The sequence below is a fragment of the Brienomyrus brachyistius genome, chromosome 6, assembly GCF_023856365.1.
Source record: "Brienomyrus brachyistius isolate T26 chromosome 6, BBRACH_0.4, whole genome shotgun sequence".
Lineage (NCBI taxonomy): Eukaryota > Metazoa > Chordata > Actinopteri > Osteoglossiformes > Mormyridae > Brienomyrus > Brienomyrus brachyistius.
Window position 1 is genome coordinate 13,033,446 of NC_064538.1, and position 24,353 is coordinate 13,057,798.

General features: G+C 40.5%; 1 protein-coding gene across 6 annotated transcripts in view; it reads left to right on the plus strand.

Moving 5' to 3' along the window:
• Window positions 1-22,957, plus strand: part of foxp3b (forkhead box P3b) — a 35,611-nt gene extending 12,654 nt beyond the window's left edge. For 3 of the 6 annotated variants that reach the window (XM_049016043.1, XM_049016042.1, XM_049016044.1), the window contains 12 exons: window positions 8,629-8,768; window positions 9,232-9,309; window positions 11,435-11,576; window positions 11,869-12,079; window positions 12,153-12,257; window positions 12,380-12,467; window positions 13,569-13,643; window positions 14,325-14,454; window positions 15,309-15,385; window positions 15,502-15,603; window positions 16,179-16,300; window positions 17,661-22,957. In XM_049016043.1, the coding sequence (XP_048872000.1) occupies window positions 8,631-8,768; window positions 9,232-9,309; window positions 11,435-11,576; window positions 11,869-12,079; window positions 12,153-12,257; window positions 12,380-12,467; window positions 13,569-13,643; window positions 14,325-14,454; window positions 15,309-15,385; window positions 15,502-15,603; window positions 16,179-16,300; window positions 17,661-17,697 (1,305 nt within the window). In that variant the 5' untranslated portion in view covers window positions 8,629-8,630 and the 3' untranslated portion in view covers window positions 17,698-22,957. Of the gene's footprint in view, window positions 1-8,628; window positions 8,769-9,231; window positions 9,310-11,434; window positions 11,577-11,868; window positions 12,080-12,152; window positions 12,258-12,379; window positions 12,468-13,568; window positions 13,644-14,324; window positions 14,455-15,308; window positions 15,386-15,501; window positions 15,604-16,178; window positions 16,301-17,340 lie in introns of all 6 variants that reach the window. The other 3 variants (XM_049016046.1, XM_049016045.1, XM_049016047.1) reach the window with 3 other exon arrangements.
• Window positions 22,958-24,353: the final 1,396 nt, after the last annotated feature.

A 24,353-nucleotide genomic window follows, 5' to 3' on the forward strand; every position in this document is an offset into this window, starting at 1 on the left:
ACTAAGACTTAGTTTATGGTTAATTAATATACCATAATGTTATATTTGTGTCCCATCAAATAAAGTGTTAGCAGCATTTTTGACTGTTAACTGTTAACTGACAGCTATTTTATACATTTAACAAACTACCTGTAGATTTATCATCAGCATTTGTATTATTGTATTATTATTAAGTACTTATCATTGCAGTGGGTGTGGGGAAAAAAGCAAGTTTATTTAAACTGAACATATCAACTGTAAACTGAAATATGATCTTGCAATATAGGAGAATTATGCACAACAATAGCATGTTATGCCATTCGGGTGTCATGTCACTGTTCTGTGTGCATGGGGTCCAATTCATTTGGCCAAAACGGGTGTTTTATTGCGAAGAACACAGTTACATAACACCTTAAATAAGTGCTGTTATTGCTATTGTTGTGTTATCATTAGATATCTAATGTTTTTCATTAACCTGAGATCTGAGCGAAACCTTAATGCTTTAACTCAGATATTTCGTAATACATTTACTATGCAAATTATTTTATATTTGAATGACTCAATTCTATTCCCCATAGATATTGAATAATGTTACTTTCACAGGGCAAATAATAATAATTCTTTTCCAATAGTAATTGTTTTCTTTCCCTTTACTTTTTTATACGTTGATGAATTTTTTGAATTTCTGGTTATTGGGCCATTGAACAACAAGACCATTTGACAGAAGGTGATACTTTGCACCAAGGAAATTGCTTACTTAGACACAACGTTTTTTCCTTTAAATTAGCAGTTTATTTTGAACCTATTTGTGAAACTCACACAAGTCACCCAGTACTAGCACTAGGCAAGGTGAATGTTAGTGTGATGTTTTTGTATTTTTACTGTCTAGCTGGGCGTGTCAGTCTGATGAGTGAATGGAATTATGGCTCATTGCAGGACAGTAATTCTGCAGCGCAGTGCACTCACAGACCCCCTGCTTGCCGTGTCACTGGCAGTGCATCCACTCTGATACCTCTTTGTCACAGTGACGTCATGTCTGCCATTAATATTGCCAAGCCACTGCTGTTCATTACAGTATCTACATGCAGGACGTTCTTCTATAATACAATGCTAATTACACATGCATGGTGCTAAAGAAAACACCCCAGGTTACAATTTCAGCTGAGGCCAGAACAGATTCATTTCTGTCGTATGGATGTATTCTTATGGATGACTGGGGTTAATAAATATAGGTTAAATAACTGAAAGCAGACAGATGGAAGCTGTGAGTCAAAGAAATTAGTGTAGGAGAAACTTCCACTTTCACAGACTGATCAGACAGTGTTGCCGATATCATTTTCTGTGTAGTTTAGCCCTTATGACTCAATTGAGACCATTTAAAGGATAATTGTCTTTGGTCTGGATACATATGTTTTTTGGGTGGTTACACACACATCTAACAACTTCCACGTATCCTCATTATCCTAGATTAAAAAAAAAGACAAAACAAATTAAATTAATATGTTTCCAAGTTTACATGACCAAGGGCTGAACTGAGGAGGAAGGAAAATCAAAATGATGATTCACAAATGGCACGTTTTTCCTTCAGAGTGCACTAGAACCATGTAGAAAAGGTGGCAGAAATGGAGAAAAGAGTAGGTGCATTTCAAACACAGAAGACTAATGCAGTCTGTGTTTGAGGAAATCACAGACGCCTTGTACTAATGTCAATAATGATAAGCTGCGGGATTTTTGGTTGTCAGAATGATCTGCATCCTGACATTACGTCATGAAACAATGTCATAGTAACATCAATAACATAAGTACTATTTTGTTGTCTAGACATTGCATTCAGTGTGAAGTGACAGAAGTACTTGGATTTAAAAGAAAATATTTATGGGGAACTAATTCAGACTGCAGTCACAAGAAGTACGTCTAAAATTCCAAAATCGGCATTAGAACTGAAAATACTGTTTTTTACTTGGATTTTTCGTCATGCACTGCATTTTGCCTTTAACTACAGCTGACGCTTCAACAATGACCTTTTTTAAAGCATTTTAAAGGGTTTTGTAGTAGGTACCAGAAATGCTGTTTAGGTATCAGGCTGCATGTATGAACCTAGCTATGTAAGAGACATTCAGATAGAAAAGCATCAAGTCAATTTATAACATAGAGATACAGAAGAGCCTTTGAAAAACCTTTCTTTTACTGGAGAGGGAGGTGTGGAACCAATTCATTGAAATTTTAATGCAGAAATCATTATATATCTTGATAAAAATGAATTTGGGCTGTCAGGCTGGTTGGGGTTCCAAAGTTTTTTTGGAAAATGTCGTGCAGATTTTTTTGTGGCGTGCGTGTGTTTTTCTTGATAACTGACAGGTGAATGAATATTTTAGAGTGAATTGTTTTTTTTGTTTTTTTTTTTTTTTTACCACGCAAGAGTTCTTCCCAACCTGATATTGCAGATATGCATGAGTAATACGCATGACTAATATGGAGAAATGTATAAGAAGTACTGAAAATGGTACAAAACTGCAAAATACAAATAATCGCTTAGAGTTCGTTTTCTGCTGTCTGGAAATGAGAGAAAACATTACTTTGTTTTAAATACAGTACACTACGTGATGTAGAAAACAGGATAAAATGTTTTAAACAATACCTATTTAGGAAATACTGTTACTTCTCTGATCTTTATGGCCATATTTCACTAAATATCCTATAATACCATCAAAAGGATCTACTTTTACGGTATAGAATAAGGCCATTTTCAAAGGTATATAGCAATAGTGACTTGTGGAATACGGTGGTATTTGTGACATATTTTAATTGCTGAAGATAATCTATGAGAGCATTAACATTATTTTCAAAATCCAGGTAAATGACAGGAATAAGGAAAGAACACGATGCGAAAAGAAGACCTTCAGTCCGATTATGTTACAAGAAACACAGCAACATATATTTGTGCACTTAGGTTTATGGAAGATATGAAATAAACTATTTCCATTAATCCTTCTTCTAATCACTTATCTTGATCCAGCTTGCAGTGTAAACTAATTGTAGGTAAGATATGTAAATCTTTGTGCACATTTCCTAAGAATTTTATGAACTGACTTTGAAGTCCGATACATACAGTATATTCCATAATCTGTTGTTTTGTCCTGTTTCAATAACGTGTCCTGCAGACTTTTCCAGTTACGATAAACACATGGAATATACGTTGCTTAAATTTTCCAGCTGAATTTTTCTGGTATTAGAAAATGTTTTTATTAGTCATATATAAATCTGCAAGGTTTAGTACAGGAATGTATATCTTTAATCAGTGTGTTCAATCAGTATGTACATGAAATGCATTCATTGGGACTGAAAGTCTGTCACGGATGCTATATTTAAAACTGATTTCCTCGATTCCTTGTTTTTTAAACTTGGGCCTGCAGATAGTTAATCGTCGGTAATATAAGAATGTACTAGAAATATATGCATTTTTCTTTTTTGTTTTTATTTTGGAAATTTTATTTAGATAACGTACCTCCAGACACGCGCACGCACGCACACACAAAAATACACAAACTTTTATTTCCAAACGACCTCAATTCGCCTACAAAATGCACACCCACAAAAACCAAACCGTCTTGCAAAAATTGAGTTTCCTTCTGAAACATTCTGTTGCCTGAGTTTTTACATTAAAAAAAAAAAAAAAAAAAAAGATCATGACATTTTGCTGGGCGTGGGGTGTTTTAAATGTCAGTTTGAAAAAATGGGGAATTACTCACTACCTGTGTGCCAAAGAATAATGGAAAAAGTGTACTTATTATATACATGTTTCGAACTATGGAGCTACGTTTTGTCAAGTTTGTAATGTTTTCTGAAGTAAGGAAACAAAAAACCGCAATCGAAAGTTCATGGGATTATGATTAAACTTTTTTACTCCATTGCATTGGTAATACGTCTTATGTGCGTGCATTAACCACAGGCTGACTGCTTTTCTGAGGCTGGTTAGATACAACACCTGGGTATTTTACCTTTGCTTTTACCATTACAGGCACATGCTGTACACTTACGGTACTGATAGCAACAGGAAATGCCAGTATTATAAAATATCATGTCTTATTCTGAAATGCCTGTTAGCAGCTAGAAGCAACGTGTAATTCACCTTGTCAAATAACAGCGTGCACAAGTTGGTATGTATATACAGCCCTCATATTTGTTGCCGCGTTGCCACACCTGTCATACCTGAGTCTGAATTTCAATTGCAAGCCAGCTCAGAGAGACTGCTTAAACTGTCAGTTAAACGCACAGTCAAATTGCATGTGAATGAAGAGCATACTTGAATTAGAACTGCCAGTCAGCGGGAAAATCATTTTCTGCTCTGTATAAGTTTAGCTTGTGTGAAACAAATATTCAAGATTGCGCTTTTGCAGTATTGCTAGGCACATTGAAATTTACCATTCAGTTGTACCAAAGCTACAATATGGGATCTTTTATCTGGTAAGTTTGGAACAGGTGATGAATCGGTTAGGGTTGGTTTTTCCACACCAGTTTTCCAGAAATTTCACTGCAATCTGGGCAGTTTGACAAAGCATCAAGATACTTCTAATTGTTCAGCAATGTTTCTTATCGCATCCCGATCAATAGTCAGATGAGAGAGGCTAGCGGCACACAGTGCACGGTGGCATTAAGTCACATTGCTAAAATGGGCAGGCTATCACCAGTCTGGCTCTACAAAGCAGCCTTGACTTTCAATGCCATGACTTGCTGAGATGTGCAAGGAAAACGGATAACAGAGTAACACAGGTACAGAAACGAAAATCCACGCCTGGGTATGGACTCCCCATGCTGTGCACTTTACCATAATGTAGTAAAGTAAATAAGTTGCTCTATTATAGTACTTCTCTTTTGATCCCTATAATTAATAATTAATAACACAATTGCCAAAAAAAACAGCCTTGGTTCATTTTGGTTCATTTCAAAAACTTTCTCTTTTTCTTTGGAGGTGAAGGGTTGTTTTTCTCATGAAATGAAGAGAAAAAAAAAGAAAACCGCAAAGAGATTCTGTACTTTTGTTTTTCACTGAATTCCTGTTTCCTGGGCTTGTGCGCTTGTGTGTTCATGCTTACAGAATGTGTTGTAGCTGTCTAAAGCTGTATGGATGCGAAACACTTTCCAGGCACTCCATAGCCTTGTAGGGCTCAAATATACCAAAAAAGCATTATTAACCTCAAACAGAGTGATAATAGAACCACCATTATCACCCAAGCTTTATCAAACCCCTCTCACAGAAATTTAGAGAAAGTGGCCCTTTATGCTGTGCAACATTTTTCTCACTTGGAAGTGGTACTTAAACCTGGACACCATGCATGGCTTCACTTGATAAATGCTGCTTTTGCAGTGATCCAGACGCTGCTTACCTTGTTAATCAAAAGGTACCAGAACGTGATGAGAGTGGATGAGTAATGAGGCAGGCGCGGTTTGCGGAACACAGACTAAACATGGTACTGAAAGCATGCTATGCATTTTTAAGAATAAATCTAAACTAATAAAGGACGTGAAATTTCATGAAAACTGCCTTGTATATTAAAATAAACAAATAGGTGCCAGAATCAGAAACAGAGAGGTCCTTCCCAGACGATCGGAAACGGAGTGGTCCCATACAGTCGGAAACAGAGAGGTCCGTCCTGGACAATCGGAAAGAGAGAGGTCCCGTACAGTCGGAAACAAAGAGGTCCATCCCAGACAATCGGAAAGAGAGAGGTCCCGTACAGTCGGAAACAGAGAGGTCCGTCCTGGACAATCGGAAAGAGAGAGGTCCCGTACAGTCGGAAACAAAGAGGTCCATCCCAGACAATCGGAAAGAGAGAGGTCCCGTACAGTCGGAAACAAAGAGGTCCATCCCAGACAATCGGAAAGAGAGAGGTCCCGTACAGTCGGAAACAAAGAGGTCCATCCCAGACAATCGGAAAGAGAGAGGTCCCGTACAGTCGGAAACAGAGAGGTCCATCCCAGACAATCGGAAAGAGAGAGGTCCCGTACAGTCGGAAACAGAGAGGTCCATCCCAGACAATCGGAAAGAGAGAGGTCCCGTACAGTCGGAAACAGAGAGGTCCATCCCAGACAATCGGAAAGAGAGAGGTCCCGTACAGTCGGAAACAGAGAGGTCCATCCCAGACAATCGGAAAGAGAGAGGTCCCGTACAGTCGGAAACAGAGAGGTCCATCCCAGACAATCGGAAAGAGAGAGGTCCCGTACAGTCGGAAACAGAGAGGTCCATCCCAGACAATCGGAAAGAGAGAGGTCCTGTACAGTCGGAAACAGAGAGGTCCATCCCAGAAAATTGGAAACGGAGAGGTCCGTCTTGGACAATCGGAAACGGAGAGGTCTGTCCTGGACAATCGGAAACGGAGGTGTCCTGGAAAGCATTCCAGCAGGATCTGGCACAAATTAAGCACTGGATCCAATGCATAAAAAAATTTTAAGTGTGTGCGGTGGCACTGAAAAAGCACGGTTGTTCCATTCCCCAAGTAAAGCCGAATAAAGATATAATTCAACACTTGCTACACAGACCTACAGGGTATCATGCCCTTTAGCAAACCATGAAATTCTCTAAACATCCTTGAAACAAAACACAATGCTGTCGTTCTCCAAATACTGTTCAGCATGTGGTTTGTTTCGCTTGCCCTGTGATTCTAAATATCGCAATTCAAATGGGTAACATTCTCCTGCAAAATGCTAGAAAAAATTATTTTTGAGCACAATAAGTCCTGTGTCACAAAGTATGTAAGAATTTTGGTTAATTTATTCATTTATTTCTGTTAAGTGCTTTCCAGGCGTAAGTCTTGGGTGACAGTTCTACTCTTGCTCTTAGAAATGTGTGGTTATGCATTTCTCACTATGTACAAGGAAGGTTAAACCAACAGTGAAATGCAGCTGACAGTATCACGCCCCCCCTTCCTGCGTGCCTGCCTGCCTGTCCTCCCCATGCAGTGCTGTCACCGCAGTCTTGGAATGCACCTGTGTCTTCTCTGCTGATCCCCCCCTTACTCCTGTGGCTCTATGTACCATGTGGCTGTGGCTTGTTCTCTTGGTTGCTTGTTTACTTGTTTGAGATGAAAAGAAATATAGGAACTTCAGTTGTGAAGAAACACCAGTGTTTCTAGAGTCAGGAAGATTATATGAACTTCTAATCTGCCACTATGACCTATGACTGAAGCTTAGAATAACTACAAAAAAACTTGTAGCTTACATATTTACATATTTTTCATATTGGGGAGCAGCATGTGGCTCAGTGGGCTAAGCCTGTGTGCCTGTAATCAGAAGGTCGCAGGTTCAAACCCAGCCTCAGCTTGTGGGTCCTTGAGCAAGGCCCTTAACCCCCAGCTCCCTGGGCGTCGCTACAGGTGGCAGCCCTTCGCAGACAACTTCCTCTATGAAAAAAGAGGAAGTTGTGGGAGGTGCAAAGACAATTTCCCTACGGGGATCAATAAAGTATCGATTATTATTATTTAAGAAATTAAAAGTTAAAAAAGTTAAAAAAGAATAGGAAAAACAATTCTGAATCCCCTCAATACATTGGCCATTTCTGTTTGCCACGTAACCCTCAAACTCAAATCAACGTGGTCATTACTGCCCCAATGGTAGATCGTTCTAATTGACATCCAGACCAGAGACCCAGAATGTTACTCAAGAAAGAATGAAGATCCTGAAGATGTCTTTTGTATAAACAATAATTTAATTTTAAGAAAAATATTTTGAGGGGTGGCATGGTGGTGCAGTGGTTAGCACTGTATGGGGCGGCATGGTGGTGCAGTGGTTAGCACTGTTGTCTCACACCTCTGGGACCCGGGTTGGCGTCTCCGCCTGGGTCACATGTGTGCGGAGTTTGCATGTTCTCCCCATGTTGTCGTGGGGTTTCCTCCGGGTACTCCTGTTTCTCCCCCACAGTCCAAAAACATGCCGAGGCTAATTGGACTTGCTAAATTGCCCGTAGGTGTGAATGTGTGCGTGAATGGTGTGTGAGTGTGCCCTGCGATGGGCTGGTCCCCCATCCTGGGTTGTTCCCTGCCTCATGCCCATTGCTTCCGGGATAGGCTCCGGACCCCCGTGACCTAGTAGGATAAGCGGTTTGGAAAATGGATGGATGGATGGATGGAAAAATATTTTGTGAAATTGACTGGCCATGCATCTTGACCCACTTGAGACCACACTGGCCATTGTAAGTGACTAGGGGGTTTGATCCAGCCAATTAATAATAAATTGTGTCTCAGCTGCTGCTACAGTGTTTTAGTATTAAATTAGAATTTAAATTAAATTTAATAAAAATTTTATTAATTTTTAATAGAAATTAAATTTGAATTGTGTTCAGTCTACTTGCAATGTTCTTCCAAGATTTGATACTAAATGTTGTAGAATTCTTTTATGGATTGCTACCTATTTTAAATCGATATCTGTTTCCACATCCCATGTTTTTGGTTCATTTTCAGTTTGTCATCATCTGCAATGTGTTCACTTCAGTTTCAGTTTTTTTGCTGTCGATGAATGTCATTGTGGGCCATGATTTTAACAAAGCTTTGTGTAGCCATTAGTTTGTACCGATCAAGTGACAGCTGTTGTCATTTTGAACCTCATCCAGCCTAATATTCCTTGTACTGAGAGTGCACTGTGGCTCCACTCCACCAGCAATGCCCGGAAATGAGCAAAAGATTCAGAATGGAAGGGAGCCGACCGAGTCAAAGGCCCAGAGGCCGAGGGAGGAGCCAGAAGAGCTGCCAAAGACCCCACCTCAGGTGGATGATGTAATACAGCCAGTTTCCACTCAGGTACGGCTCTTTCCAAAAGTGCACAGTGGCAGCTACGCTCATCCTTTCAATGGGTTCACCATTGATTCATGTATCAACAACAATACGACTAACCCTGAAGGCAGGTGATGTGTGACATCAGTTTTTTAATCTCGTTGGTTAACTTGCCATCCATGTATTTGCATCGCTGATGAAAGACAGATTTATTCTCATGTTTTTTTGTCTATGTATGTGTTGGTGTTTCTGTTGTGAATCTTCCTGACACTGCCCCACTAAATTATTGGCACACTCATCTCTGCTCAGTGTGCATGCTCTCTTTGCCCAATGTGGGTATCTCTGGGTTCATCAGCACCGTAATAATATGTGATCAGGTGAACTGATGTCACTACATTGGCTAAAGTTTGTAATTGTGTGTTTGAAGAGCCATGCAGTTCCACAAACCAAAATGACTTGATCCTGTTTTCGTCTATGATGCTCTTCACAGGTCTCACTTCCGCTCATGTTTGGATCCATGAATCCTTTTATCACCTCATCCCAACTTCACGCCATTCTTCTACAACAGGTAAGACTGACTTATGAGTCATTAATTTCTGTCAACCACAGGCTTCAGATTCCATAAATACTGGAAAACATATTGCAGAAACACAGATCTTAGAATCTGAACATTCCAGTTTATAATATATCCATTTATTTGCATGAAAATTCGGTAATGATTGAGATTTTGTACGGCAATCATGGAAAAAAAGAAAACCTCTTAAGCACACGTCTTACAAAGAACAGGAGTACATTTAGGCAGTCAAATTATTCATTGTTGATTATCCGTCATTAAAAAGGAACAATACATCCATCTGTCTAAGCCATTTCATCCCAAGCATTTGCTTGTAATACTTATCAAATTGTTCCGGTGATCTGGAGACTATTGCAGGAAACCAAGGCACATGGTTTTAAAGACAAGAGAATTATGATGTCATCGTTTAAAAAGGATTAAAAAGCACTCCCCCAAGGAATGAACACCAGGCACTTTTAAGGTGACGAGGGCTCATGTTTAAACAGTACCATCTGTTGGTACAGCATAATAACTGCAAAACTCCAGCTGCATTCAGTACAGCAATGAATGAAATTCTGAGATTGTCTGGTGCCGTCTTCCTTTCAGACAATAAGATGAAATGCATGAGTCAAGGAAAACAGTGAATGTGCTGTAAGTTTCTCATATGTCTGAAATTAGGTTTTACAAAATCCCCGTGCGTATTGTAGCAGAAGGACAAATATGACATTTCTCACCAGATTCATCTCAGTCTGAAGCGGTTAAGGTCCTTGAATGATTTGTTTACTCTTGACTCATATTCTAGTTATCAGTTTGATGAACTGACAAAACGAACTCTCGATGTATTTAATCGCATATGTTATGGATGAAGATGATGCAAGAATTAAACGATGCTCATAGAAGAATGTAAAAACGACTTCTTGGCAGACTTAGGCTAAATGGTGTCACAAAATTGCCCGTAGTGTGAGATTGTATATGCGAATGCACTCAGTAAGGAAATGGATTCCTATCCATGGTGCCACAGTGCCTAGTGACCAGGATAAGTGGTTAGGAGATGAATAGGTACGTCTTCCAATAGGTCTGATAGGCATCCAACCATTCTGGGAAAAGGCAGTCTAGTGGCATGTTGCCAATGATCCTCATCTATGCTATTGCTGTTTTATTCAAGGGTGTAGTTTTGGTTTGACTACTGGATGGAACCAAATCATTCTCAACCACCACTCCCCCCCCCTCCCCCCCCCCCCCCCCCCCCGCGCCCCTAAACACATGGACCTACAGCAGGGACACACCCCCGTCATATTTACCAAAATCTAAGCCCTTCCTCTCATTATCTCCATTTGTTATAAACGGAGGTTCCTCTGCAATAGTAATTATACTCTTCATTGACTCTGCCTCTCTTTCCCGTTTCTAGAATGGCAAAGCATGCAAGCCTGCACCCCCCCCCCCCCCCCACAACACCCTTTCACATAATATTCTGAGTTATTTGCCAAATGCTGAGCATTTTGTGGAATATAAACATCCTGAACAGAAAAGGATGTGATTAATGTCATTATTTTAATGCTTGTGTGTGTATGTTAACTATATTTGATCAGATGTAAATACTAGAATGTGTTTGGTGATCATCTGTTTTTGAACATTTTTTGATAACGTGAGGATCTTTACTGCTGGCTTCCCGCAAATTTCATTGTGTGGCCATCAAGTATGTACTGGTATGTTCGCGTTCTTTCTTTTTTAGAATCTATACCTTAATGCCCTTGGGTATAGATATAACTGTATAGAAAGTCTGCATCTACTGTAGTATCAAAATTAATCTGATGATTGAATAGAATCAAATTATATTGAATATTTTTTCATTTCTTCCAATCATGTGAATGGGGCAGAAAAACAGCCAGGTGTGTAACGTAACAAGCAATTAATATCATTGAAGAAATACAGGCATTTCTAGGAAATAAGCGATTACATCACATTCCGCTACAGGTCCTTCAAGGTGGCATCCAAGTGCTGAATCTGCTAACCCTACCACAGCATTACATTTGCTGAAGCACCTCACCCAATATCTCGCGCATCATTTGAAACTTTGAGGTGCACTGTGACACAGGCGGGCAGGGGGGCAGTACTGAGGTGACGCTCTTGTCATTTTCAGTGTCCTAATGATGAGGTGAGCAAACAGCTCCTGCAGCTGGTGTCACTGACCCCCCAGCTGAGTCAGCACAGACCCTCGGTTCTGCGCAGGACCACCCATCTGTTTCCGCAGGATCTGTCTCTTCTCTCTTCCAGCAGGACAGGTACACTCAAAGAGAGACATCACCCTCTGTGAAATCAGCTTATATTTATTTGTGTGTGTGGTCAGTATATATTACACTGTGGGGACCAAATCGCCCCACAATGTGATTAAAAAAAATCTGTTATTCTGACCTTGTGGGGACAAAGAACTAAGAAAGTGTTCTCCACAAGAGTCTATGCTCTACATGAATGTACAGCGTAATGTCACACGTCTCCTTTATAATCACAGTCAACAACTTCACTGCAAGCTGACAAGTGCCCTTTCTCCCCCTTTTTTGACTGTCTTGCATCCAGCAAGATCTGCTGCTTCCAATCAGTCTGCTTGGTCAGACCAGAGCTCAGCACACACTTCTGACCTCATCTCAGTTTGCAAAGTGGAGACCAGTGATGGTGCGAAAGTTTCTCCTCCTACAGCAGATTGCCCCCTTCAGCAAACAAGTCACAGTATAGCCAAGGCCAGCTCAACTCACAGGCAGGGCTCCACCTTCTCCAGCTTTTATGATGGGTACAATTTTTTATTCCTGGCGCTGTTATCTAAATACAGTAAATAGTCCCTTAAACGGCCTCTTTTGCTTTAGCGCCGCTCAATCTGGACTGGGGAGTTTAACTGCTCTGTTTGTAAATGGACTCTGCCGATGGCCTGGCTGTGAAGAGATGTTTGAAGAAAACTCTCATTTTCTGAAGTAAGCTGCGTTTTGGATGTCGACGCACATGTAACATTTGTCTACAGACAGAGCAGAAATGAATATCCTGATATCTTGAACCTTTCATTTATCCTGCCTAATTCTCGATGTTCCTGCACTAGACACCTTTACAGAGACCATGGCCGTGGGGACAGAAGTATTGCTCAGTGGCGAGTGCAACAAGACATGGTGCAACACATGGAGACTCAGGTTGGTCCCTGAGAAACGAAAAGAACCAGGGAAAAAAGATCTGCTCTATTGTGAGGGTGTGTAGTGAGGGTAGGCAGCATAAGCACTGCAGCATTGCACGTTTGTTTGCATTCACCTTTCCAGAACACTAATAGGAAAGGTGACAGGATGTTGTGCTTTTTTCGCTCTTCGTCTGGCATTTTGTTTACATGCCCCCATATTTCGTGGGCATCAGAAATTGATTGGGACGGGCATTAAATGCCACTGCCACTCCCCAAGCCTCCAACACCCTGCATACAATAGTCCTCCATTCACGGGGGATACAATACAAGATTTAATATATATATATATATATATATATATATATATATATATACATACACACACACACACACACACAGGTTTGTAATTATATCTTTGTGGGGACTCTCCATTCGTTTCTATGGGCAAAACTCTAGTCCCAAAATGACGACCTTAACACCCACCCAACCCTAACCCAAACAAAAAATGACACTTTTTTATGAGCCATTTTTAGTTCTTTGATTGCATTCACAGACCATTGTGAGGACCTGAAAAATGCCCCCATACATACATATGCATGTATAAAACATAGAAAACTTGTTTTTTCATTTACATAGATACATATGTTTAATGCCAATGATAGTTTCAATATCAAGGACAATAACTATTCACAAAATGAACAATTATAACAATATACTGTAGTAAAGCTTATGTGAATGTAGTTTCTCTCTCTCTCTCTCTCTCTCTCAAATGACTGGGATTCTGATGTCTCTGCGGGGCAGCGTGGGTAGAGTGAGACAAAGGCATGAGTCACATATTAAATCGCACATTAAGTCACGACAGGGAGGGCCTGGTGGAAAGACTACTCAGAGCGGTACAGAACTTAAAACTTGTGAACCATTTATTTTTGGACTTTTCCACTTAATATGTTAGGGCTTCACTGAAACCACTGTAACCGAATCCGTGGACACAGAGGTGCAACTGTATATAGATTTTTGATGCGCAGACACTCACCCCATTGAGCACAAGAGCCAGAAGATTACATGCTATTCTACGTGCTGTAATATTGGGGCAGACTTGTAGGTGTCCACTGTGTTCCAGCTCACCATGGAGAAGAGGAAGCTGCTAGCTATGCAGCTCCATCTCCACATGCCTGAACGCAGGCCCCTTGACTCAGTAAGTGATTTGCAAGGCTATCTTCTGATATATCTTTGTCAGGCTGTCACATGAGTTAAAGTGAATCAGCGGCATGAATGGATAGAAATGGGTGCATTTCTGAGACCTGTGCTTCTTGCCTTGGATAAAATTATAATTATATGAATGAAGATATATTCTTGGTGCATAAGTTTTCTAATCCATTGAATCGATTTTGGTAATCATGCCAGAGCAATATGTACCGATTATGTGTATGTTTTATACCAACCATACATGTCATTCAACACTAATAATACACTTTTATTCCAAATTAATCATACTGCACACTTCCTGTATTACTGCTGATGGTTTTTGGACCCTGATGTTGTATTTTATATTTATATCACCTATAAAATGTACTTATTGCTCAGATTTTGTACTTTTACAGCACTGATATTTTATATTTTTATATTTCCGTCTTACTTATTTTTTATATATATGTCCAAAGATTCAAATATAAATGCACCATTTGTGGTTAATGCAACTGCAATTTCATAGTGGTGGTTCTTGAATCTTGAGACGAATGGATATATTTTGTCAATCTGGCTTTTACAATCATACACAAATTCAGCACACAGGTACATTTGCATTTTCCAGAAAACTGCATTGCATTACTGCTCCCTGCAATGTTAGCAAATTGTACATATTTTTGGAATCTTTCAGCCCCAACAAGAGGGTTCCGAGAGACAGCAGTTATGGCTCCGTGACAGTGTCCCCTGCAGTGTCACCAAGGATGCCGCACAGCTGGTGCCACCAAGCTACTGGCCTGTTCCGAACTCCCACTTTGTTCCAGGTGAATATAACACACTTCATTGTCATTTCAGGTCACACAATGTTACAGTATGTGGCAGCAGTCCTTACAGTAGCAAACAATACACAGAATGAAACAACAGACAATTCATACAATATATATACGCAAAGAGTAATACAAGGACACAATGACAATGAACAATACCCAATATAAATATAAGAAAGCAAAAATTATACAACATATCAGATATCAGAATGCACCAATATATCCTCATAAATTTGACAGATTTATATTGTTCTTCATAAATGCTTTACTGGGAATTTACAACTTTTGGGTTTCGCTTTTTTTGAATCCTAATCTAGGCTAGTATGCAGCTGTTTCATACAATCCTGTGTCATTTTACAGACCCAGGGATTGAGAGTAATCTGTTCAAATGTAAACATCACAACAGAAGACTGTGGCTTTATAAATTGAAGGAATACGCCTAGTGATTTATGCTTTAGGTATCGATATTCCGATCTGAAAAACACTGACGTTTTCTGTGCTATTTATTTAATTTCCATGTTATATTATATTATATTATATTATATTATATTAATAGGATATATAATATTAATATTATATATAATATAACTGCTACAGAAATGATTCTGCATGATATTAGAGTTTTAGAAAATGATGAATCCATGGTGCACATAATACCATTTCTTTGGAAACTATCTAAGAAGTAATAAAAAAAATGTGTCTGTAACTCCCCGTCAGAAGTAGCTTCTTTGATTTCATATTAGAAATAATTACATGTAATTATTTCCATCAGTCTACCAGGAAAACACTTTTTTACGTGTGATAACAGGATGTAATACTAAGCAGTATTAATAGCACATAATGCTTTGCAGAACTTGTCCCCAGCATTGACTGCTACAAGTATCACAACATTCGGCCACCTTACACCTATGCTTCCCTGATCAGATGGGTGAGTAAACATCAAGCATTTTACAAACCATGCAGTACAGAAAAATACATGCATAATGAGCAATATAAATGGCCACTTCAACAGTTTGTTTATTGTTTCTCCTTGGATGGTCTCAGGCAATTCTGGATTCCTCAGAGAAGCAGCTGACTTTGAATGAAATCTATCATTGGTTTACCAAAATGTTCTACTACTTCCGACACAACACAGCCACATGGAAGGTACAGGGTTCTCTGGACCTCATGCTTCTGAGATGTAAAGCAAATTTAACAGAGTACTTATACTTTTACCCTGCTGTTTGATATACAGTATTAGCACTTAAGAAAGCTTCAGAAAGGAACTTCAGACCAAATGTAGCATCTGTAAAGGAAAGTATTAGGTCGACTGTTTGTCCAACGAGAAAAGAAATATAGGCCACTATCAGTCACTACAATGTAAACACCGGAAAACTTAAAACGCCAAATCATTAACAGGTTCGAGGTCAGTTAATAACTTTTCATGTTGTAACAATTACATTTGGAGGTTTCATTCTTTTATTTTACCTCCAATATGATATCCAGTGATATTCATATGTATTGACCCGTTACTGTGGGTTTAATAACATTCTACAGGATACTTATTTCAAATGCGTTTGCTACTCAAATTCTAGCCCAAATACGATCAATGGTAGCTCTGTGCTTTTTAAACCAGTACAGACAATTCAGCAATAAAAAGTATTACAAACCACTGCAATTCAGATATGAACATTTTACATGTCCTTGTCCTAACCTTCGGTGCCTCTGATTGCCCTCCGCAGAATGCTGTCCGTCATAACCTCAGCCTCCATAAATGTTTTGTGCGTGTGGAAGGAGGAAAGGGAGCAGTCTGGACAGTGGATGAAACTGAATTTCAGAGGCGAAAGGGCCAGAAATTTAACCGGTGAGAGGCCCGCTTCTGGTCACATGTTTGCAGTAAGAAAAGGAAAATCATTATTAACACCCCAGATATTCAGTGCCTGGTGTAGCCATGAAACTGGATGAGCACAAGACTGCATCGCAGCACCAAACACTGAATCTCAAAAGCGGTGCCTATTTCCAAGATTTGCTTTTCCTTGAACATTGAACAGGGTGGATTAAGCGAGGATTATGGTTAGATAGGTATACGTATACAATGTTTGCACAAGGATTATATGTGCATGCTCTGGCACTTATGCTTCCTATTTCAATGCATACTCTGTTTCTATTTATAAAATACTGTGGTCATGACGGCCATGACTGCTAGTCAATGTTGCACCCTTTCTGAGGATCTTTTGCCCAGTCTCATATACAGAACTATAGCCCACTTTCCAAAACATTGTAAAGTAACAGTGAACTAAAACACACTGAGGATCAGTCTTAAGTTTTCCTCACAAATTTCCAAGTTAATTTATGGAGCTAATGCACTATTATTGTGTATCCAAACGTAGTTTTAAACAGTGAAACATGGATGCAAAATACTCTATATACAGTGGAAACCACTTATGGTGATCACGTCTGTCTGGGTGAAATTGATCCCTATAAGCAGATGATCATTATAACCAATTTTTTTTCTTCTTTATGTCTCAGCCTGATTACCATCTAATTGACATTTGTGTATTTATTACATGAATATAAGGTAATAAAACAGGCAGCGTCGGTATTTAATTTTATTGGTATTTCAAAATATGGTACAGCTGTTTCAAATGCTTTTCAAAGTACAGTACTGTACAAATTAAATTACTGAACTGTATATGATTCAAATACCCTATAATACAGTACAAAACTGTACATAATATTCAATTCAATTAAACGTTACATCGTCACAAAGCACTTATTGTAGTTTCGCTGCTGCATCTTGGTGGCACATTTTTGGCGGTTTATCATAAGCTTTGATGAGTCTATATTTGTATATATAATTGAGAGAAAATGACTTTTTTTTCGTCATCTTTTCTGTGCACGCAGCATTAGCCTCAGGTAGCTAGCCAGAAGCAGACGGTTTATCACAAGACAAAGTAGGCAAGTAAAAAAAAGAATGACCATAGTTTTAATTTTTCTATGTTGTTCTGCATAAAAAGACCCAAAATGAACACTGTAAGTGGACGACTTGATGCAAGCTTTTTGATCCATATAAGTGTTTGTTTACTATATTCAGGATCACTATAAGCGGTGTCCACTGTACTTAGAGACATTTAGTGAATTCTTTGGGCTGTATTTGATAATAACTATAATCATTCATTTTCTGCCTGTGCATGTAGTATTTAAAAACACTTATCTTTCTACAGAGCTCTGCCCTACTCACTCTGCCCTCAGGGGCCCTGAACTGCACCTCAAGTGGTTTAAACAAGCTGAACCCTCATATTGGGAGAGTTTCACTGGACTAGTTCTTCCTGTTTCCTTCATATCATTTTCTTATTATCTTTTTAGTGGATAGTTACCTGATTGGTTTTCTCTCATTTTCTTCAGATGTTGCTCATATTTTTTTAAAACAAAAGAAACAAGCAAAATATGACCTGTGGCTGGATTAATCAATTAATAATTAATTGATTATTCTGCTAAACTTGTGTACTGAAATTGATTAAACTGTGTCCTGTCATGTTCGGAGAGAGGAACAACCCAGGTGCAGCCGTGGAACAGATTTAAATCACTTTTATCAGGACAAAAAAAGAACCAGGAACAAAACATGACCACAAAGGGTCTAACTGGGAACTGGGAGATACCTAAAGGCAGAGGAAGATACAGGCTCACCTCATGGCGGTACAGGGCCAAATTAGCAGGGATCATGCAAGTACTGACACAGGCAGCCACATGAGTAATGACAATGACCAGACTGGGGCTGACGAGACATCCAGGCACTCTTATACAAGATAAACAAGGGTACAATGACCAATAGTCATGGCCCATTAGGGCCACATCAAGGAGGAGATCGGAGGTTCAGATAGATGCATGTTGCGCAGCTCATGACAGCAACCCCCAACCCCCTTCCCCTTGGAGCATGCGCTTCAGGCACGCAGGATGAACAGGGATGGGGACCAGACACCAGGGCAAACACACAGGCCCGGGGACAGATGGAACACCTGATAGGACGGGGCCTGGCAGGACCGACAGCACACAGGACAGACACCAAATGGGACCTGGAATTGGACAGAAGGGACAGATAGTGTACAAGACTAGAGGATAGGCCACAGGACAGGACACATGGCACGCCTAGGGGCATGGAACAGGCAGGGGCAGGACCAGGGACCAGAAGGACTCCAGGACAGGGCGGACAGGCAAGTGACAGGAACAGAGAGATGGGAGGACACAGACCAAGGATAAAGAAAGGCATAAGCGGGTGCTTAGTTGGGTCTAGATGAGGCGGGAACCATCCAAGTATCTTTCGGAGTTTGGGAAAGCAGGGTGAAGGGCGAGGGGCAACAGCTGCTGGCAAGGTAGGGATTGACGGGACAGTAGGATCACAAGGCACAGAAGGCCCATGAGGAGTGAAGGGTACTGAGGGGCCTAAAGGGTCAGAGGTGGAGTGGGTTGTGGGTCCGAGCTCCTTGGCCTTCACAGAAGGGTGGTCTGCGAAGGCAGTGTCAGCTGAAAGGGGAACCTGGGCGACGGGTTTTGTGTTCCCACCTCCCTCTCTGGGGAACAAGATCCAGAGGGTCCCACTACAAGTCCTCAGGCAGGGCATCCTCAAAGTCCATCCATTCCGATCTGGTGCAGCGAGGAGGTTAGTGCATCAGGAGCCAATGACATCTGGTGGGTTCGGTAAGGAAGGCACCCACCTGGCACGTATGGATGAGGACGGCGTCATCAAGGCACCAACAGGCATGGAGGACATCGTCGAGGCTTCAACATGCATGGAGGATGCTAACAGGACAGCAGGAGATGAGACAGAGAGGATGGCAGGAGGTGAAGAGGACGAAGCAACTGGCAGGACACAGTGTCTGGACCAGACATGAACATCACTTGAGACAGTGATATGGTATCACCTGGGCCAGGAGTGGGTGTTGCAGAAGTAGCTTCCCTGGGGCCATGGACTGGCAAACCAGATGAGAGCCCTCTGGGGTTTGATCCAGATTTCAACAGCACCAGTGAGGCTGTGGCCGGGCAGCCAGAAGACTCCTCCGGGCCTGACGTTGAAGACACAGACTCTCTTGAGCCGGGCGCTGGAGAAGTGGGCTCCTCCCGCAAAGTGCAGGCAAAGTGGCCCTCTTTGGGTTAGAAACCAGGGGTTCAGGCGGAGTGGCCCTGCCTGGGCCAGAAGCTGGGGATACAGGCAGACTGGTTCTCTCTGGACCAGGATCCGGAGACATAGGCGAAGCGGCCCCCTCTGAGCCAGTAATGGGGCTCGGGAGGTGCTGCAGAAATGAGGACAGACCCTGGAGGCACATCAGTGGTGAGGGTGGGGTCTAGAGGTGCATTAAAGGCAAAAATGGGCTCTGGAGATGCATTAGAGGCGAAGATGGGTTCTGGAGGTGCAGCAGTAAAGCGTTGCTTAGGACGGCCACGCGATGAGCAGCAAAGTGTTGCGGGAGGGACAGCAGCAGGCTGAGCTGCTGAGTGCTGCAGAGGTGAGGATGCACTCTGAAGATGCAGCAGCAAAGTGCTGTAGAATGGCCGTCGGATGAGCAGCAAAGTGCTCGGGGGAATGAGGTAAGTCTGCTGGCCTCTTCGGGGCCTAGGACTTGGGACTCTGGCGGAAACAGCCCTGGCATGTTGTCCTTGTAGTGAGCCCATTTGGGTGGACCTCCTCCTTTTGCCAGGGGTCCAGACATGCAAGGGATCCTGTCTACTGCGTTCCTGCAGGACTTCAGAGCCATACAAGAGTCTCCCCAGCGGTTAGGGGAAACGCAGAGGACTGGCCAGAGGGGGCAGACAGGCAGGGACATCATGAAAAGCTCTCTGGGAAGCCACTGGGTCGGTTGGGCAGTCCGGTCTTTCCGTCACATTTAGGGAGAGGTACAACACAGGTGCTGCCATAGAGCATGTATAAAAAGGTTTTATTAGGACAAACAAAACAGAACAAGGAACAAAACAGGACCGCAAGGAGTCTAACGGAGAACTGGGCATAACTAAAGGCAGAGGAAGCCACAGACCGAACACAAGAAGGTACAGGGCTAGATAAGCAGGGATCATACAGACACTGACACGGGCAGCGACATGGGGAATGACAATGACTGGACTGCGGCTGACGAAAAAGACAGGCACTCTTACATAAAATTAACTGGTACAACAAGCAAGGGATGAGCAAACACACAACAAGCAGAACATGACATGTCCTATGAGCCTCCTGAAAATTCTCAATACATTCTACACATTTGATGCTAATGTAGCAAATATTTCATCTACTTAGCATTACAATCTCCCCATTTAGCGACTGAGTTCTGTGCCAATGACCAGATGGTAAAATAAAATGGTCGCTAAATGAAAATCACAGTAGCCTCATGGATATTTTTAACGACATTTTGCACATTCTACTTCAAAGATCTCTTCGGAAATTCGGTCACAAATGTACACATTGTCCGAATATTTTTTATTGCCATCATATTTGTGAATGGTAGCTAACTGAGGTAGTCGCTAAATGGGGAGTGGTCATATTCTGAATAATAGTTACGCGCATTAGGGTGGCATGGTTGATAAGTGCGTTGCACTGTAGCCTCACAGCTTCCGAATTTGGGGTTTTAATCCTGCCGCTGGTCGGTGTGTGAAGTTTACCTGTATTCCCTGTGTTGTGCAGGTCTCTTCCTTTAGACCAGCAACATGCGGTGAGCTGCCTTATACTTCCTGGGATGGGCCCTGTGACAATGCATTATGTAGTAATGCTGCATTATGTAATAACTCAACAGAATGTAACAAATTAAATGATGATAATAACAATAATAATAATAGGGCAATGTTGCAATATAAAATTAGAATATAGTCTAGAAATTTGTAACATTTTGCTACAAAATGCGGCATTATTACATAATGCATTGAAATAGGACCCAAGGTCACAGTGACATGGTAAATTATAATCAGTTATGGAATACGGCCTTTACATTTCCTGTTTTAGGTAAGATTTCAGGCAATCTCAGTTGGGTAACACAAAGAATTTAAAATTTTATTTTACACCCATTGTAATGGATTTCTTGAATACGTACTTCCTGCATTGAGTGCATATGGCACTGGTCTTACTGGCACCACAGGTCAGCTCTCATGTGTTGCCAGATTTCTTCTGGCACCTGCCTCTCCTGGAGAGCCCAGGACTTCTCCAAATTATCTGGTTTCATGTCTGGATCTGGGGACCTACAAGTTCCTCAAGGAATATTTGACAGTGATGCAATTTTCCAAACTAGTTTACATCACTCCAATTGACATAAACACAATAATCACTGAAACACAACAGCATTGTCAAAAATCAACAGAAACTAACAAGCAATCATTTCTGAATTGCTTGTGGGATTGGGTGATGTATAGTTAAAATACTGTTTTGTTATCCTCAACATTCATATCATCATCACTTTGAATATTCTGAGTATCGTGACACAGCCTAAACACGTGCCCTCCTGCATAATTTAACAATCATAATGCACTATTTTTTACACAAATTCCATTAAGGTATGAGTGTCTTTGGCGTAATTCATCATTATACCGATCACATCCTCCATATCTACAAGGGAACGGTTTGGTCATCATAATTACATGGTTTAGATGGTTTAATTAGTGGTGAAAATATCGGGATATCATTTTTAGGTCATATCGCCCAACTCTAATTGCTACTAACTCATCAGAGTTGTTGACTTACTACAGTCCTTTTGTTTCAATAGTAGTTTAGCTCACAGTCCAAATTTAGAAGCTTATTAGAGAAGTTTAGATTTTTTTGTGTGTGGGGGGGGGGGGGGGTGGTGGTCCACCAAATGATATTCAGGGACATACCTGTACATTCTGAACGTAGCTAGACTTCCAATCACATGCTGCCTAAAATTTGATGCCATTCAGGCTTGTTTGGCAGATACAGCCAGAACAACAACACTGTCTGAATGAAAGAAGCTATTTTTCCTGTATACCTCTGATTACAGCCACAACAAACAACAGGTTTGTAATACAGTTATCATAATAAATCTCACTAGAGATGTCAAGTTATTCTAGTTACTTGGTTTTTGGAAAACATTTGATCTTTTATATCAAAGTCTGAGAGTTGTTTGTTCATTTTATCTGTACCTTTTATGTTATATTAGCCTATTAATGTATATGATTTTGTCTGATCAAGTTGGTCATGCTCAGTATAATAAAATATTGTTAGTATTACAGTTTTTCTGAGTTGCTTTGGACAGTATCTGTAAACAGACTTAAGGTTCTCCCAACTGCTTGTGTATTTCTCAAAAACAGTTTGTACATCGCAGCACAACCAGCAAAATGAAATTATTTATTAATAATTAATTTCATTCATGTTTCAAAATGCAGTTTTCTTGTCAGCCACTTAGTCAATGCGAATGTGAAATCCATGAATCATTGCCTAGAGATATACCAGTAAAAATGTTTAGTCAAGTTGTCAACATAAAAATTTACTATGGAAGTATTTCATATATTAAAGTTATCAATTGAGGCTCGATTTACTTCACTATCATTTTTCTGTAGTCAACTGAATTTGCTTGTGTACCAAACCACATGCACTTATGTTCTAGAAGCCAATACAAGGTTCTACCCCGTTAATATCTTCTGCAAGACAGGAATACTGCAACATTTTTAGGTGTTTTTCTCATGACAACAAAAAGACAACACTACACAAAAAAAAAAAAAAATGTACACAGTCCTTCAGGTATTAACTGTAAGAATGCATATGTGGATTGTAAGTAATGTATTCAAATCTTGTGGGCATCACAATCACTGATTAATTACACTGGATGGCTGCAGTCTGTCTAAGTTTTCGCAGTGTTGCGAAACCTATTCTAAATCGAACATCTCTTACTGTAACATGGGTGTGTCATTCCATTGTTTTCATTTGATGAAATTGCAACCATAACAGATTAGACATAGAGATAAATAACCCTAATAACCCTGCAAAATGGGGTGCTATTGCCATGATCCTAGCAGTGTTTACATCAAAGCTGCAACTGAACCGATTCATGCCAAACTGTCAGTACTCTAGTTTATGAAATCTTAAGGATTTGTTCTCTGTATTCTGTTGCAAGCTTCATTTGTGGATCCAGTTGATAATCTGTTAGCCTGGGGGCAGATAGTAGGAGGAGGTAAAAGAGCCAGAGAAAGTGAAATACAGAAAAGTCCTACAGAAATAAGTTAATTATTAATATTACAGCTGAGGAGTACACTCATTCACGACTAAGATCCACTGATTCAGGCTATCTGTTATTTTGTTACCATAATGTGAGAAGCAAAAGGCAACTTTAAAAACTGTCCAATTCACTTAAGTTTTTGGTGTAAATAGCATTGTTAGTAATGATCAGAATAAACACAATGCTCCCAAATCTGCCACCTTTCTAGATAGGAAATCCCTACCTTGCCGTCTACTTATTCCAAATACAGAGCGTCATCCTAAGACATACTTAAAAACCACAAAACGGGAAGGAGGAGAATATGCCAACTTATTGCAATAAATTTGTTAAAATTCAAATAAGAACAACTGATGGTGCCCAATAAACATAAATTACAAATCTGTTTCTGTCAGCAGTAACGCAGCCCTAAGACCGAAAGGACCTTTGCTTGTATTCAATAAATGCAATACTTGTAATACTATGTATAGATATAGGGAGCATATTCGTAAAATTACTGAGACAAAGACGTAACATTCACTCGACGATCAAATTTCTCTCGTCGCCATCGATTGGGTCATTACATTGTTGCTATTTTCCATCATTTAGTATCTGGCGCCTGATTGATGAGAATTGCTTTCATTGCCGACCAATCAGACAAATGTCACATGAGGTAAACAAGTCAAAAATGGAGTTTACGTCTCCGGTGATTGGCGGAAGAATTTTAGGCGCGGTGTA